The 17,951-nt window shown below is 34.4% G+C and overlaps 1 protein-coding gene across 1 annotated transcript; it reads left to right on the top strand.

The window, feature by feature from the left end:
* The first annotated feature begins 11,803 nt into the window (after window positions 1–11,803).
* Window positions 11,804–17,130, top strand: LOC133295865 (dihydroflavonol 4-reductase-like). Its single transcript, XM_061494733.1, has 6 exons — window positions 11,804–11,921; window positions 12,030–12,199; window positions 12,948–13,142; window positions 15,197–15,356; window positions 15,582–15,774; window positions 16,974–17,130. Exons 1-6 carry the CDS (start codon window positions 11,804–11,806, stop codon window positions 17,128–17,130), a joined length of 993 nt encoding a protein of 330 aa, XP_061350717.1.
* Window positions 17,131–17,951: the final 821 nt, after the last annotated feature.

The raw sequence follows: 17,951 nt of genomic DNA, 5'->3' as shown, positions 1-17,951 counted from the left end.
TAACTTATTTCAAAAAAAGTCCAAAAAGACAACAAGTAATTCGTTGTGATATGTCATTATTAGAGGTGTAAATTGGCTCAATCGGTCATACTTTGATTTAAATGGATTACATTTACCTAAAATATTTTAAGTTTGACTTAATATATATTTAAAATTCAAAAAGTTTGGCTTAAGCATATTTAAGGTTATCATTTTTTCAATATTTATCAAGGATGGAAAAAGAAAAAATAATATTATTTTATTAATTAAAACTATTTAAATAGTTATTTTATTTTCATTAAAATAAATAATATAATATAAGGCTGTCTATAAATTTGTAGATCGGGGCCTATAAAAATAAGTCTATGACGCATTTTCTTAATAGATTTTTTTGAGGCTTTAATGTTTCTATAGTGAATGTAGATAAGTTATATACATTCACTCTCAAAACGAGTCATTTTGGGATGAAAGATTAAAAAATTATAATGAGAAAGACTATTATAATCCTGAAATAAATTATAATTATAAAAATACCATGATTTCCGTCCCAAAACGACGTCGTTTTGAGCTCAATGTAGATAACTTATCTATATTGACTGCAGCGAACCTATTTTTAAACCCTAAAAATAGGTTATTTTATTGAATATTATAAATTAAATATGACTTGACATAATCATGCCATAAGCTCTCTTTTTTTTTTGTACATATAAGGGGCATAGCCCCAAAACAGAGAAAACGAAAAAAATAAAACAGGAAACTAACAGAAAAACTTAACAAGAACAGACAGAAAATATCAAAACACTAATTAACCAGGATCAAGCCTATCAACCTCCAGAAGATCAGCCAGGTCCGGATGAGGAGAGGAGATAAGCTTTAAATCATACTCATCATCAGCAGCCTATTTAGCTATCCAATCAGCATGCTTGTTGATAGTTCTAGAGATATGAGATAAAACCACACTCCAATCTCTCTGTAACCACACTCGAATCTTAGCCACCAAAGATAGCTTTCGAGTATCCTTACCATCACTAGTAAGTAAGTTCTTGATTCAGTTAGCACTTGAGTGTAGTTATGTTTACAACTATTTATGCTTGACAAACTTGCATATTTTCTATTTAGTATATATTTGAGTTAATTTAGTTTATTTTTAAAATAAAATTTAATTAAGATTTTAGTAATTTTCTTTAAAAATTCTTACACGTCAATCAAAATATGGATACATTAATTAGCGTTGTTTTATATTTTAATAACGAGTTTTATGTTTTTAATGTTTTAGGAGATAAAATTATTATCTATATATATATATATATATATATAAGTGTATAGGGCCTAACAAATTTTTGATGCTCGGAGCTCCCTCCTAAAAAAAGGTAAGAAGTTGGGGATTGAGGGGGAAATAAAAATAAAAAGTAATGGTTTTAATGGAATAAGAATTTTCAATTTAAGTAAAGGGGACTATCCGGTAATAATGGTCCAAGAGTATCAAAAATTCTGTCGTGGGGCTCATATGGAGTAATATGAAGAGAAAAATAAAATAAAAATATGGGTCTCATATCTTTTATTTATGTAGAAAATAATATTATCTCCTATGACACAAGAGACATTAAATCGTTTAATAAGATTGTGCATGACTCTTGTAAAGACACATTCATAGTTTTATGTATTATATTTTTTATATAGTTTTTAGATTTGCGTTGATTTTAATTTACTTGTTTTTTAATTTTATAAAAAATTGAGATGACATATTAAACTCGTAATTACTTTATTACAGGTTCCAATTAGGGGTGAAAGTGGGCTGGGCTGAGCCAAACTTTGCCCCGAAAAGCCGAAGCCTACGTTAAAAAAAATTCAATTTGGTCTGGCCCAAGCCTAGTACGAGTCTAATTGTTATCCTGACTTGACCCGTTTATAAAAAATAAATGGCCTGGCCTAGCCCGTTAGCCTGTTAATTTTTAACTTCCAAGCATAATCATGAATCAACTTTAAAAAATACTCAAATTCTGTTGCTAAACCAAAAATCATAATTTCAACGTCCAAACAGAATCATGAATCACAACAAAACTCATACAATCCGCATTTAAGTCACTTTCAAAAGCAAAATGTTCAAACTAAATAACATATATTTCATCGTATCCAACAAATAAATCCATACTATGTAAATTAAAATAACAACATGAATCCAACAAACACATCATGATGCTTGTAGTAAGTATAACTTCTCCCAAAAATCTTTTAATATATTCATATACACAATCTAACATGCTGAGATGTTGGTTTCTCCTACGTAAGAAATATATATAAGTTATTCTATTAAAATATAATTGAATATAATTAAGTTATAAATAATTGTAATTGATTAAATTTATATATTTTCTTTTTCTTCAAGGCATACTTATTCTATTTTACTTTATTTAAAATAAATAGTACAATATAGGCCGGCATGTAGGCTTATAAGCTAGGCCTTGTGAAAGCCGGCCTACGGCCTTTTTATTAAACAAGTTTTTTCAAGGCCCAAACTCGGCCTATTTTACGAAATATATTAGGTCAGGTTTCGCCTAATGTAGGCCGAGTCGTAGGCCTATGTAGGCCGGCCCGACCCAGTTTCACCCCTAGTTCCAATATCATATAAAATATTAACTTAACCAAAAAAATTTAGGTTATTAAGTGAATGTAATATTAATAAGTTTTGTATTATATTTTAATCATTTTTTATTTTTCAACTCAGATATTTTTTCCTTATAAAATATAACCTGTATTATATTATGCTTATTTTTCACGTCAAATAATTATTACAAAAATAATTACATTCTTGATTAAAATTTATTTTTGATGTATTGACACAGGCATTCGTCTATATCATAGGGAAGTTATACCCAAATACCTTTATACTTTTTAATTATTGTGATGTCCTCTCCTATTCATGCCAATGAAAATGACGCAAGAACATTATTAAATATTATTGAAATTTATATGCGAGGATTTCATTTTACAAATCTGATATACACTCATGCCATGTCTCCCGTTTGGGTCCCCTGAGTTGAATTCAGAAACTTTCTTTGTTCGTATTACCATTACTAGCTTTTTGAATATGAAAATAAGGCACCGACGCGCTTCGGAGATTGGAGTATGGGAGACCTTAAAGTCAAGGATATTCTTCGCGTCAAACGACAATTTTGAGAAAGAAAAAAAAAATTACTTTACAAAATTATGAACATATAAGTTGACAAAAAAAATTAAGTTAAATTGATTTTAATTTAAGAAATCTGCATTTTTTTTTTTGTAATTCAATTAAAAAAGTTGTAAATTATTCTTCAAAACTGCTGGTAGGTGATGCGCTTGGCGAGGAGTCTAACCCAAATTCTGAAGTCACATACTCACATGTGGTGGCAAAACCTTTCAACAGATCCCTGAAAAATAAGTTGTTAATGCTTTTCTTTTTTACAAATAATGATTGTATTTGTGTTTTGGGGGTTAAAAATTGTGAGAAACAAAGAGAGAGAATGAAAGATCTTGAAGAGAAATGTAACTGAATAATTCTTTTGTATATTGAAAATGTAATGTAACTTGTTACAATAGACTACTGATTCAAATATATATATGTTGACATTTGAGCTGATTCAATGGGCCTATTCTATCTAATGGGCCGTGGGCCTTATATGGCTATTACCCCCCTTTAAGCTGAAGTGTGGTTTGGGGCTCCAACACATGAAGCTTAAAATTGAAATCCAAAAAATTGGGCCTTGACAAGGGCTTGGTGAGCCCATCTGCTATTTGGTCCACCGCAGGTATGTGATGAACCGAGACTGCCTTGCTGACCACCTGTTCACGGACGAAATGTAGATCTAGGTCAAAATGCTTCGTGCGTGAGTGAAACACGGGGTTGGCAGAAAGTTGAACCGTGGAGAGATTATCGCAATAAATGGTTGGGGATCGCGGAAGAGGAACTTGAATTTATGAAAGCAGTGATTTTGTCCATGAGAGTTATGCAATCGTAGATGCTAGAGAGCGATATTCCGCTTCGGTGCTGGATCGACTGACCACCGTTTGCTTTTTCGAGGACCAGTTGACGAGATTGGAGCCGAAGAAAATACAGATGCCGCTTGTTGATCGTCTGTCATCAAGATCGGAGGCCCAGTCAGAGTCACAGTACGCGGTGAGGTGAAAATTTTCTGACGGATGAATGGTGAGGCCATGCGAGGTGGTGCCGTTGAGATATCGGAGAATACGTTTTACAGCCTTCCAGTGAGTGTCCAGGGGGTGGTGCATGTATTGACAGACCTTGTTGACGCTGAAGGTGATATCGGGGCGGGTTATGGTGGCATATTGGACGGCTCCTACTATGGAGCGATACTCCGTGGAGTCAGGATGTGTGGATCCATCTGTGGAGGTGAGTTTGATGCTGGAGGCCATGGGAGAAGGAACAGGTTTGCAGTTTCCCATTTTTGCTCTCTGTATAAGATCTTGTATATATTTGGTTTGATGAAGATGGTATCCTCCTGTAGTGGTTTTAGTGGCCTTAATTCCGAGGAAGTAGTGTAGTTGACCGAGGTCTTTGAGGGAAAATGTGGTGTGGAGAGACTGAATGATATTTGTAATCACTTGTGAGGATGAACCTGTTATAAGTATGTCATCGACATAAACCAAGATGAAAGTAGTACTGGTGTTAGTGATAGATATAAATAGTGAAGAGTCACATTTGGCAGTAGTGAAGCCAAGAGTGTGTAGGGTGTTACTGAGTTTCTGGAACCAGGCCCTTGGTGTCTGTTTGAGTCCATATAGGGCCTTTGTCAGGTGACACACTAGGGTTTTGTCCGTGTGAACAAATCCTGGTGGTTGTTGCATGAAGACTTCTTCGTGTAAATCACCATTGAGAAAGGCGTTGTTGACATCCAGTTGGTGTATGGGCCATCCTTTGGAGAGGGCAACAGAGATGATAATCCGAATGGTAACTGGTTTGACTACAAGACTGAAAGTTTCCTGATAGTCAAAACCCTCTTGTTGGTGAAATCCCTTGGCTACTAACCTAGCCTTGTATTTAAGAATTGAACCATCTGGATTGTATTTGGTGCGAAAAATCCATTTGCAGCCAATGGGAGTTCTGTCTGGTGGTAGGGGAACAAGTTTCCATGTATTGTTGTTGAGAAGAGCATTATATTCATCTGTCATAGCTTGGAGCCAATGGGGTTGGGCCATGGCTTGTGTGGCAGTGGTGGGTTCAAGGTTAGTTGTGTAGGCTTTATGTTTGAAAATCCCTGCTTTGGCTCTTGTAATCATGGGATGAACTGAAACAGTGGTGGGATTAGATTGTGGAGAAGATGTGTTGGGGGATCTGTGTTGGGCAGCGTTTGGTGTAGTAGGAGGGGAGGTTGGAGGAGTTGCACTAGCAGGTTGAGTGATATGAATGGGAATAGTAGGTATAGTAGGGGTTGATGATTGAGTAGGTGGGTTAGTGGAGATAGATGTGATATTTTTGCTGTAAGGAAAGTCAACCTCATCAAAGAGGACATGTCTGGCTATGATGAGTTGGTTAGTGGGGGAGAGGCATTTGTAGCCTTTATGTTTAGTGTTGTAGCCAATGAAAGTACATTTGGTGGATCTGAAGTCAATCTTATTTTTATTGTATGGTCGTAGGTAAGGGTAGCAGGCACAACCAAAAGTTTTGAGAAAATGGTAGTCAGGTGATTTGTGGAAGAGAGTTTCATAGGGTGATTGATTTTGTAATGTGGGGGTAGGTAGTTGGTTGATGGAGAAAGTAGCAGTGAGAAAAGCATCCTCCCAAAATTTAGTGGGAAGGTGAGAGTGAGCAAGAATAGCTAATGCCTGTGTTTCCTTTCAGGTTTCCCATTTTGTTGATGGGTATAAGGGCAAGACAATCTGTGGATGATACCTTGCTCTTTAAGGTAAGGACCAAACTTGAGATATTCCTTGGCATTATCTGTCTGTAAGTTTCTGACTTTTGTATTTAATTGTAGTTCTGCCATGGTCTTAAATTGTAAGAAGATGTTGAAAGCCTGTGATTTGTTGGTCATTGGATAGATCCAAGAGTAGTTGGAGTATGCATCAACAAAGAGAATGTAGTAGCGTGCTCCTGAAGTGCTTTCAATGGGAGCTGGTCCCCATATATCTGAGAGAACAAGTTCTAAAGGAGAAGAATATATTGTAGCAGTAACAGGTAAATGTAATTGATGCATTTTGGCCATGCAACATGCTGAACATAGATTGGACTCTGTTTTATTTATAAAAGGAATGTTGCATTTTCTAAGTACAGATTTTACAATAGGAAAGGCAGCATGTGCTAAGCGTTGGTGCCAAAGATTTAAATTGATAGTGCTGGTAGTGTGATTACAAGTAATAGTATTGTGTGTATCTAATTGAGCAGGTGTAATAGCTAAATTGGAGATGTTAGATTGCTTGGACAGATTAGATCCATCAAAGACATAGAGCCCATTTTCAATTCTGCCTTGGAGAAGGATCTCCTGAGTAGCCTTTGATTTGATGCAGCAATTATTAGCATGAAATTCAAAATAGACATCATGATCATTGGCAAATTGGGACACACTTAATAGATTCTTTGTCAAACCAGGAACATGAAGAAGGTTAGTAAGAGTAAATCTTAATGAATTGACATTTGAATGAAGAAAAGAATAACCTGTGTTTTGTATTTTCAGGTTTGAACCATTACCAACTTGCACCGAATCTTGACCAGAATAAGGAGTCTTGTTGAGTAGATTGTTGGAGTCTGGAGTAAAGTGATTGGTTGAACCAGAATCTGGGTACCAATTGGAATCTGTTGTGGAGAAGAAATCAGAGGAGTTGTCTTCATCATGTTGTCTGGGGCCAGGGTATTTGGTGACAGTCATGTTGGCTTGAAGATTGGAGTTACTGTTGGTGTTGCTGTTGGTTTGAGTGAAGGGATTTTGATAATTCTGATTGTACCGGTGAAAGCATTCACATGCTTGGTGACCTGGCTTGCCACAGACTTGACAGGAGGGACGATAGGTGGGAGTGCGTCCTCCTGCTCCTCTTGAGAATCGTCCTCTAGTGTACCTTCCACCTCTGTTTGAAGGGAAGCTGCCTCTATTAAAATTAGAGGCGTTGTAAGGTTTGCGAAATTGCATTTGGGCCATATTGGCTTGTAGAGTCGTGGTTTCACGAACTCTGTGTCGCTCAATACGTTGTTCTTGAGCCATGAGGAGGGCCTCAATTTCTCCTACTGTGGAGGCATCGGTTCTTGAAGTGATGGAGATGACAAAATTGTCATAGTCTTCATTAAGGCCATCCAAGATAGCTTCAATGTGATCTTTAGTGCTTATAGGTGATCCAGTTGCTGCTAAAGAATCAATAACCTTTTTGATCTGAAGTAGGTATGTTGATGCTGGTCCTTCTTTTCTGTTGTTTTTCAATTGAGTTTTCAATTGTTTGACACGGGCTCTAGTGTGTGATGTAAAGAATTCTTCTAGTTTTGTCCAGATTTGAAAGGAAGTCTGGCAGCTCACCATTCTTGTGTAGACTGTTTCGGACATAGAAGATAGGAGCCAAGATAGTAGCAGTTGATCTTGTTGAATTTCAATGGATCTTGAGGTTTCTTGATCAACAGTAGTGTCTTTGTCTATTGGTTCCTTTTCTTTTTCTTTCTCTGAACTTGTTGATGAGCTTTCTTTTGCTGCAGGTTTCGTTGGAAGTTCCCCAACAATGAAGCGATCAAGATTGTAGCCTCTGATGGTGGCAAGAGCCTGTTGTTTCCAGGGCAAGAAATTGTCTTCATCGAGTTTGAATGAGACTGGGTTGGAGAAAGATTGAACAGAGGTTTGAGCGCGTGATTTGTCCATGGATCTTTTAGCTCTGTGATACCATGTGAGAAACAAATAGAGAGAATGAAAGATCTTGAAGAGAAATGTAACTGAATAATTCTTTTGTATATTGAAAATGTAATGTAACTTGTTACACTAGACTACTGATTCAAATATATATATGTTGACATTTGAGCTAATTCAATGGGCCTATTCTATCTAATGGGCCGTGGGCCTTATATGGCTATTAAAAATGAAGCTCATAATTTGACTTATTAATTATATCAAACGATAACGATATTAATCAAATACATTATTTACACACTTTAAAATATTGACCATTTATACACAATTATGAACTAATAGATAATTAGAAGAAAAGTAAACATGAGAGAACAAAAATAGAGCAATGAATTTTTAATGCATTTTAATATCTCTCAAGTTTTGTATATGATCAACTGAATAAATGATCAAAATTATTTCTTTTCAAAAATTATAACTTGGGATTAAATCTTTTGAATTATGCATATCCGAACACTTATAATATATATCCGTGTTTAAATTTAATAATATATTTAATAATTATTTAATTTCTAACAGTATATTTATTCTTTTTTGTGCACTTCATGATTAAAGCTGTGTAGACTAAAATAATATGTAATGGTGTGTCAGGAAAAAAAATATATAAAATAAGTATTTTTCATAATATAATAATTTCAAAAATCATATAATCAATAAAAAATAAATTAGTGAAAGATTTTTTTTTCACAAAATTAATGGATAATTTCCTTTTTGTTCTATTAGGCTTATTGTGGGACAGTGACCAAAATGCCACGCTTTGGCAAAAAAATTACCAGAATGCCACGCGAATTGTAAAATTTCCCTAACTGCCACGCGGCATAATTCGCTACACAGTGTAGCGAATTATGTATGCAAGTAATTCGCTACACAGTATAGCGAAATATGCCACGTCAGAATGCACAGAACCAAAAAGTGTCATGTGTCAGACTGTTGAAATTCGCTACATAGAGTAGCGAATTTCAATAATTTTGACACATGACACTTTTTGGTTCTGACGTGGCATATTTCGCTACACTGTGTAGCGAATTATGCCGCGTGGCAGTTTGGAAAATTTTACTGTTCGCGTGGCATTCTGTTAATTTTTTTGCCAAAACGTGACAAAATGGTCACTGTCCCGCTTATTGTGGCTGTGGTTTGGTTAAATAAATAAAGGGAAATCAAATTCTCTTGTAGCAAACGCAAATTCTCTCATGCTCTCATCATAAAAAGCAGTGCATCCCATTTTTGGTTTTCTTTTATTCTTATATTAGATGGGCTCCATCGATTCTTCTATGTGCAGGAGAAAAATGGTCTCATGGTCTTTTCCTATAACAGAGAGCCATGAACCCCATAAATAAATGACACACATGGCAAAAGACAACAAAACCCCACAAAGGTTTTCTCCCCCGATCCCGTGTCTCCAGTTAAGTGGACATACTTTCAAGTTTCAATGGAATTGTGAATTTTCTTGTCAAAATTACAGGTAAAAGAAAATGTATTATTGAGGTGCTGCTTACACCAGGAAAGTTCTATTTTCTATAACAACGAATATATCTACAAGTTTTCATCAGCTAGAATGGCCCAAAATCTAAGAGGGGATTTAATGTCCCACAACAGAGACACAGACTATTAAGGAGGGCTAACCCTACATGTCCATGGTGGACCACAAGCATATCCACTCTTAAAACTTATGAGATTGATTATGGTTAGAGAAAGTACATTGAGACAGGGTTGATGCAAATGTAACATTGTGTCAACAATTGGATATAAGTTTACAGATCCTGGAGAGTACGGTCCAATATGCTCGTAGTTGAGTGGCAACAAAATCCACCAATATCTCCACAAGCATAAGCCCAAGCTTGTAGTTATAAAACGGGTAATATTATCGATCTCAGACCTAAAGACACTAAACCAGAGGTTGGGCCTTAAACTGAATACGAGCTATGGCTCTATAGTCCGAATGGACTGAGCAGAGAGTTGATGGTGGATCCATCTATCGTAGCAATTTGCTGTGTAGGCCTTTTAAAAAAAAAAAAGTGTGGATAAAATGAAGTCTATAATGTCGTGCGGCAGCCTGTCAAGTCTATAATGCCTCACAGACTTTTCACTTCTTCTGGAATATGTAAAAGCTACACAAAAAACTCATGAGAAACACTGTCAAATCAAGTAAAGGGTCACCAACCCTCTTGGTTGGACCCACTCACACACTTAGGATCAGTCACACACAGTCTCTAATCAATAAACTGTTTAGTTTTTCAAACGAAAATATATTTTCAACAATATACTGCCCTATCACAAATTTACAACACCAAATATAAACAAGCTCTATCAAATATGATGAATGCAAGAATACAAATTATCATAAGTGAATTTCAAATAAACCCCAAATCCTTTATAAAAGACAAAGTACCTGTACAGATCATAGACGGGGCACTAATGCTTGATGTTTCTTGCTTTTCTGCTTAATATTTTTTTTCTTGTCAAGAAAAGATGTGTAACCCCGCAAGATGATTCAAATACATTATACTTCAAGAAATTGAAGTTCAAGAAAAGAGGATTCGAAGAGCATGGGTTCAAGGTGATTGCTAAGCATAATTTTTTTTATTTTGGAACCGAAATCTTGCACTGTTTAAGAAATTGAAGAATCAAAAAATGGAGTGAATTTCCTATCTTTTTGAAGAAGTAATTGATAGAGGAAAAAAATAAATTTCTTTTTGAAAAGTACAAATTACTTTATGGAAGAAGTGACACATACATTTATAAAGCAACTATATGGTTGTAATAAGTTGAAAGCACGTTCTCTAAAAAAAGAAAAAGAAAAAAGAAAGAGTTGTAGGCACATTCATGTCAAAGTATTGCATCTTTTTTGTTTGTTTTTTTGTAACAAATTGATCATCAATCATATGTTGATTAAGTGATGGTCATATGATATCTCCTAGATTTATCCACATTCATGTTAGGGTTTGGTTCCCCATTCATCTTGAAGTGACATTTCATGATTGCTTTGTTTGGTAGATAGATTAAAATTTTTTAGCCATGTTTCTCTTTTTCCTATCCTTTAACAAACATGTGCAAAACTAAAAGCAAATCATGGTAGAACTTTACCACTTAGGATGTGGTATTCTTAGAAAACTAGCTAAAATGCAAAAAGGTGAATGAAGAGTGTTATCATATTACTCTCTTTTAAGTACATGTCTACATCTCTGAAATATCAAGGGTTATTTTCGGTATTTCAACACATTTACCCATCATTATTTCACCTTCAACCAAACAAAAACTTACAAAATTTAACCCAAATTTTCTGGTAAAATTTTGACTAATTAAACAACTTTTTTTTTAACTTTCCTACCAAACTCACTTTTCAACCATATTACTGGTAATTGTATTTATCTGATAAAAAAAAATATCTCCTCTACCAAATACCTCCTTAGCTCTTAAGGAGAATTATTTTAATGTAAGGTTCATGCAATGCATTGGAGCTTTGGATGATAATTTCGTGTATAAAAGTATGTACAAATTTTATAACCTATTTGACTATGCTTCCGATGCTTGTAGCATGCTACAATTTGAGACTCATCAAAAGATTTATTCCAAGATGCTTAGGAGGTTTATTTAACTATGCTTTCAATGCTTGTAGCATGCTTCAATACTTCTTGCAAACCCTTTTACATATAAAAATATGTATTCCAAGATATATTCCATGATGCTTACGAGGAGGTCTTTAGAGTTGACTGTGGATCCATCTCTTGTAGCAATGTGCTGTGTCACTGTAAACCTTGCAGTAGCATATTAAAAAAAAAAAAAAAGTGCCTATAAAATGAAGTCTATAATGTCGTGCGGCAGCATGTCAAGTCTATAACGCCTCACAGACTTTTCACTTCTACCTGGAATATGTAACAGCCACTCAAAAATAATTACAATTTTAAAGAAAATTAAATAGATTTAAGAATCAATACCATAGAAAGAGAGATACCATGGATTCAGAGGGCGAGATTGTTTGTGTCACAGGAGCTGGCGGTTTCATCGGGTCGTGGCTTGTCATGAGACTCTTGGAGCGCGGCTATACGGTTCGAGCAACCGTGCGCGACCCAGGTCCAACTTCAATTCTTATGATCATGTCTTAATTCAATTCATCTTTTTAGTAACAAAATATATACTAATTATATAAACATAACAAGCACTCATGCATGCACTGTGCAGCTAACATGAAGAAGGTGAAGCCTTTATTGGAATTGCCAGGTGCAAAGACGCATCTGTCTCTGTGGAAAGCTGACCTTGCTCAAGAGGGAAGCTTTGATGAAGCCATTAAAGGATGCACCGGAGTTTTCCATCTGGCCACTCCCATGGATTTTGAGTCCAAGGACCCTGAGGTATGTATACTGATCATTAACAAATATTTCTTGTAAGTGATGACGCGATCATCCTTATCCTTAATTATGTCTTTTCGTTTCCAATATTATGTTGTAATAATGTAACAAATAGAGTCTATCTCTTATTGTGTGTTTATATTATGGGTTTTATAAGAGTTATCTTGTAGGAAAAGAGATTGTGTAATGTTATAGAGATATAGAGATTCGTTTTGCGTGCCTTAATTTTTTATTTATTTTTTTGTTTTAAAAAGTGTGGGCCCAACAAAATGTTGTGAGCGTAGGAAAGTTTGTTGGGTTATGTTAAAGGATGAAACGAAAATCCTTATATTATCTATTGAATAAAATCCTTGGTCAACCATAAGGATAGCTCAATTGGCAACAGAGCTCGGTTTGCTTGATCAAGGGATTCAAACACTGTTTGAGAACTTCTCTCTTCGAACAGGAGATTAGTCTCGTTAATCCTTCGCCATCCTTGTAGTTGAGCCAAGTCAACCTTCCTCAAACTTGATTTATATTAATGTTATAACACCACCACCTTTTGGAATTTAATGAATGTTAGCTTCTCTTAAGTTCTGAGTGACTAACTCTTACATATGTTTTCTATACTCAAAAGAAAATTCATATTACATTTGCGAAATAACTACATTTACATACGCAGAGCATGCATTTCGTGAAAACTTGAAAGCCTAGCTACTTCTCTTGTGCTAATATTGTTTTGCTGATAAACATATTTCGGTCGAAACTGCAGAATGAGGTAATAAAGCCTGCGATAAATGGAATGCTAGACCTCATGAAAGCATGTTTGAAGGCGAAAACCGTACGAAGAGTGGTATTCACATCGTCTGCTGGAACTGTTTCCGTTACAGAGCACCAGAAGCCTGTCTTCGATGAGAATTGCTGGAGTGATGTTGAGTTCGGTCTGAGAGTAAAGATGACAGGCTGGGTTAGTACTACTCACTCATTCCCCTTCTTCCCCTTTACCATTGCCATCCTTTTTTTCTTGATACATTACTCTTATCAAATGAAAGTCATTTTTGTGAGTGTTCTTAAATCTCTCCCTCCCTGTCTCTCTCTCTTTCTCTGTTTTTGCATCCTTGTATACTTATTCTGAAGATTTTTTTTTATAATTCAACACTTATGCCACATACACAAACTTGCATATATTAACCAAGCTTAAAGGATTTCTACTGTCATCGGAAATAAAATTATTGCAAAAATTAAGGTGTTTTTGTAATTATAATATATTGCTGGGTTATATTAGTATTTATCATTATAATTTTTAATCTTATAATCCTAAAACGACATCGTTTTGAACTCATTGGAGATAACTTTCTATCCGGTGATTGAAAAAATACTTTTCCCAATTGCGAATAACTTTATTAAGTTAAGCAATTGATAGCTTTGTTTGTTTATATATAATTCCTTTCCTCTAATAATCTGGAGTAGATTATATGATTGCCACTGGGATATAAATCAGTGAAAGTAAAAAAAATGCACCTCGTTTAGTGATTGATCCATGGTTTAATTTTTTGTCAGCAAATTTTACGATGTCCGCTTTAGTCCCTAGCAAATAAAAAAGTTCATTGTGGTTCCTAAGAAATTCAAAATGGACTCATTTTAGTCCTTTTGATGACTAATATGAGTCTTTTTAGAATTTGTGAGGGACCACAATTTTAACTAAATGAGTCCATTTTGAATTTCTTAGAGACCACGATGGACCTTTTTATTTGCTAGAGACTAAAACGGATATCGTGAAATTTGCTGAGGACCAAAAAATGTATTTACTCTTTTTTATATATTTACATTTAATATTTTATCATAAAACATGACTCTTAAGAGTTAAAATATTGCAGAACATCCCCAATATAATTATACTTTATTTACATTACTTTATTTGTATACGAGGGAGGTCACGAGCGAAAAGATATTGTAAGTATAACATTTTTCTTTGTATATTTATTATATATGTTTTTGTTGGAAATAATCAAGTATGAGTTGTAAAGAAGTACCACATAGACTAGACATAGACCAAGTGATGACCATATAAGTGCAAAAGACCCATAAACCTACAGCTTTAAGGTTTTGAGTTGAGATGTGGTGTCGGCCCACTTATTATGGTTTGTCATTTGGCCCATTGGTGGATGTACCATTTGCAAAGGTTTTTGGGCTCTCTCGTTCCATTCCCAACAGGGGTATCAGAGCCAACGATCTGGGCCAAGTGTTTGGAATGCCTTTGCAGAAGGCTAGTGTGACCCTAATATTTGAAAGAGAAAAAAAAAAAACACTTCCGCAGAAGTTGCCCTTAGGGTAAGAATGATATTGGGCCTCACACTTGAAAGAGGATGTTGGAAATAATCAAGTATGAGTTGTAAAGAAGTACCACATAGACTAGACAAAGACCAAGTGATGACCATATAAGTGCAAAAGACCCATAAACCTATAACCTTAAGGTTTTGGATTGAGATGTAGTGTCGGCCCACTTATTATGGTTATCACTTGGTCTATGTCTAGTCTATGTGGTACTTCTTTACAACTCATACTTGATTATTTCCAACAGTTTTATATAAATTTAATTCAAATGGTTCCATGATTCATTCACTTAGTAGTATTGTCAAGTCGATAATTGATCCAGGTTTAATGCTAATATAAATGGGTCCGTCGCTTCTCATGTGACTGCTGATGAGAAAAGTTGCAGCAAATTTTTAACACTAGGATACACGTGCGGATCCTAGGATACACGTGCGGATTCTAACAAAAGAAAAATCAGGATTCGGACGCGTATCCTGTGTTGCTGCAGGTTTTCCCTTCTGCAGTCACATAAGAAGTATTTTCCCATAGGCATAGAGCATTGTGACACCTCTTTTGTTATTTGAGAGGTGATGTTCCATTCTCATGTTCTATTTTCTCAAATTTTCACATGAGTTTTAAATCTCAATACAAATCCCATATGCTTTACCGAGAATCAATAATCCTACTATGTTATTTCCATTATGGTAGATGTATTTCGTTTCTAAGACACTGGCGGAGAAAGAAGCATGGAAATTTGCCAAAGAGAACAACATGGACTTCATCTCAATCATTCCAACGCTTGTGGTTGGCCCCTTTCTTACATCAATAATGCCACCTAGCCTAATCACCGCTCTTTCCCCCATCACCGGTAAATTATATATGTCTCAACTCTGTCAATGTTATTATTGCTGTAACGGTTGATTGGGGTACCCATTTATGAAAAAGATATGTATGTATTCATATCTCATAACAAATTCACAATTTTTTAACAAAACAAAATATTATATAATTTATAAATAAAACTTGTAATTTCTTATAAAATAGTATAAATGAATTTCAAATGGTTTACTAGTACTGTAATTATTATTGGCAGGTAACGAGGCCCATTATTCGATCATGAAGCAGGGCCACTTCGTTCATATAGATGACCTTTGTCTTGCCCACATATTCCTGTTCGAGCATCCAAAAGCGGGAGGGAGGTACATATGCTCCGCCTATGATGCCAATATACACGACATAGCAAAATTGCTCAAGGAAAAATACCCAGATTACAATGTCCCCACAAAGTAAGCCTTGTAAAGAATAAAGATATAGTTGCAAATTGGACATATCCCTGCATATATTTCAAAAAATACACAGCAGAAAACTATATGCCCCATCGTTATTTTTTTAACAACTCAAAATTTATTTGGGTTTAGTGTGCGACTTTAAAAGAATACAAGTTGTGTCATTTTAGTTTTTTATACTATGTACCACTACAAGTAGTATATAGTTATACAGGTAAGTTATACTTACAACTAGAGGTGTAAATGGACTGAGCTAGGTTAGGCTTTGGCTTAAATAGGTTAAGTTTGTGTATAAAAACATTGGGTATAGCCTGACCTATTAGCTTGTGTAGGCTCCAAATTACAAGTCTGGTCTGACTTATATTCAAAAATTAAAAGTCTTGACATGTTAGCCTGTTTAAGCTTATTAAACATTTAACAATTAAATGAATAACTAAAATAATATTATTTTATTATTCAAAATTAGTAAATAATAATTTTATTTATTATATTTTAAATAATAATATTATATAGGCCGGCCAATAGGCTTATAGGCCTGACATGTATAAAAACAGCCCATGCCTGTTTTTTGAATAGCTTTTTTTTAAAAATCTAGGCCTATTCTATTTTACTACTTATAATCAGTCAAGCCTGGCCTAATATAGGCTAAGTCGTAGGCCCTGTAGGCCGACCTAGTCCATTTACACCCCTACTTACAACCTTTTTTTTACAACCTCTTACAACCATATCTTAACACCGTTGATTTCCGCCAATCAACGGTTATCATTTATTGTGAATTAATAATTAATTAATGAGTTTAATTTGCAAAAATCATAATCGTTGGTTGGCGGAAATCAACGGTGTTAAGATATAGTTGTAAGAGGTTGTAAAAAAAAGGTTGTAAGTATAACCTTCCTCATAGTTATAATATGAAAAGTTATTTTTTTTTATTTTTTTTTCACATCAGCTGAAGTGACTGAGGAGATGAAAAAAAAATAATTTTTCATATTATAATTATATACTATGTGTAGTAGATAATGTTAAAAATTAAAAGGATAAATGATTTTTCCAATTTATATATATGCCAATACATAATTATTGTTTACAGAGGATAAACATATACTTTACTTGGTTGACTTAACATACAGAAAATAATATGTATATAAAATTATAAATGCTGGGCTAATGCCTAATGCCAATTGTAAGGATTGAATTTTCAGGTTCGAAAATATTCCGGATCAATTGGAGGTTGTTCGCTTTTCTTCCAAAAAGATCACAGACATGGGGTTTCAGTTTAAATACAGCTTAGAGAATATGTTCACAGGAGCCGTTGACGCATGCAGAGAAAAAGGGCTTATTCCTATCCAAAATGGCTAAACTTGCACATACTCCAGGTAATGGCACCACCGAGAAGTGGAAATACTTCACAGCTTTATATGCCAGTGATGGATTGTTCGTCGTTATTTACGCAAGCGTCTGTTTATCATTTAATGTTCGCGTTTTATTAATCTCAAGTTAAAGAGATAAGTTATTTTATGTTATAGAGATAAATTTATGAGTTCCACCATCTGAAAAAAGAAAAGAAAAAAAAGGTGGCACAGTTATCAAAGAGTGTATAGAAGAAAAAGTTATCATATGTAACATAAGAATAATTTTCCCCTTAGTGTTTTAGTACTTATAAATAAAAAGAACATAAAAAGAAAGTGTAACACAAAAAGTAGAGTTCAAATTGATATTGCTATTAGTGTTATTATTCATGTCATTACTAATTTATTTTATTATTAGATTGATTATGTTAATCGAAGATTATATTTATTTTTATCTCTATAGGTTATGATTCTTCATATTTAATGTGAAAGCATTAAATATGAGAAATTATAACTATACAAATGTAAAAATAATTATAAAGTATTAAATATAACTAGAAGAAAGAAGATTTTTAGAAAATTAAATCAGAATCGTTTGATCAACGTAATCGATGCGGTGAAATAAACTAGTAATACATTGATAGTAATAATAATTGATAGTAACATATCCAATTGTATTTGATTATTGTTGTGACACATGGCAACAAATATGTCCGTACTGATTTGTAAGTTTCGGGATATCGTATGATATGACACCTAAGTAGGGGGATTTTTTAAAATGATCCGGGCCTATTTTCTTACGGTGGTCCCTTTTTTTTTTTGGAAAAATGT

The sequence above is a fragment of the Gastrolobium bilobum genome, unplaced genomic scaffold (assembly GCF_033153095.1).
Source record: "Gastrolobium bilobum isolate Gb01-03AN ecotype WA unplaced genomic scaffold, APGP_CSIRO_Gbil_v1 utg2195, whole genome shotgun sequence".
NCBI classification, from domain to species: Eukaryota; Viridiplantae; Streptophyta; class Magnoliopsida; order Fabales; family Fabaceae; genus Gastrolobium; species Gastrolobium bilobum.
Note: the sequence above shows the minus strand (reverse complement) of the source record. Positions and strands in the feature narration are given on the sequence as shown.

What these genes read in the sequence shown, in the direction of transcription:
- LOC133295865 (XM_061494733.1), top strand. Translation starts at nt 11,804, where the DNA reads ATGGATTCAGAGGGCGAGATTGTTTGTGTCACAGGAGCTGGCGGTTTC. An exon ending in AGCAACCGTGCGCGACCCAG is followed by an intron (nt 11,922 to 12,029) that starts GTCCAACTTCAA and finishes TGCACTGTGCAG; the next exon opens with CTAACATGAAGAAGGTGAAG. An exon ending in CGCTCTTTCCCCCATCACCG is followed by an intron (nt 15,357 to 15,581) that starts GTAAATTATATA and finishes TATTATTGGCAG; the next exon opens with GTAACGAGGCCCATTATTCG.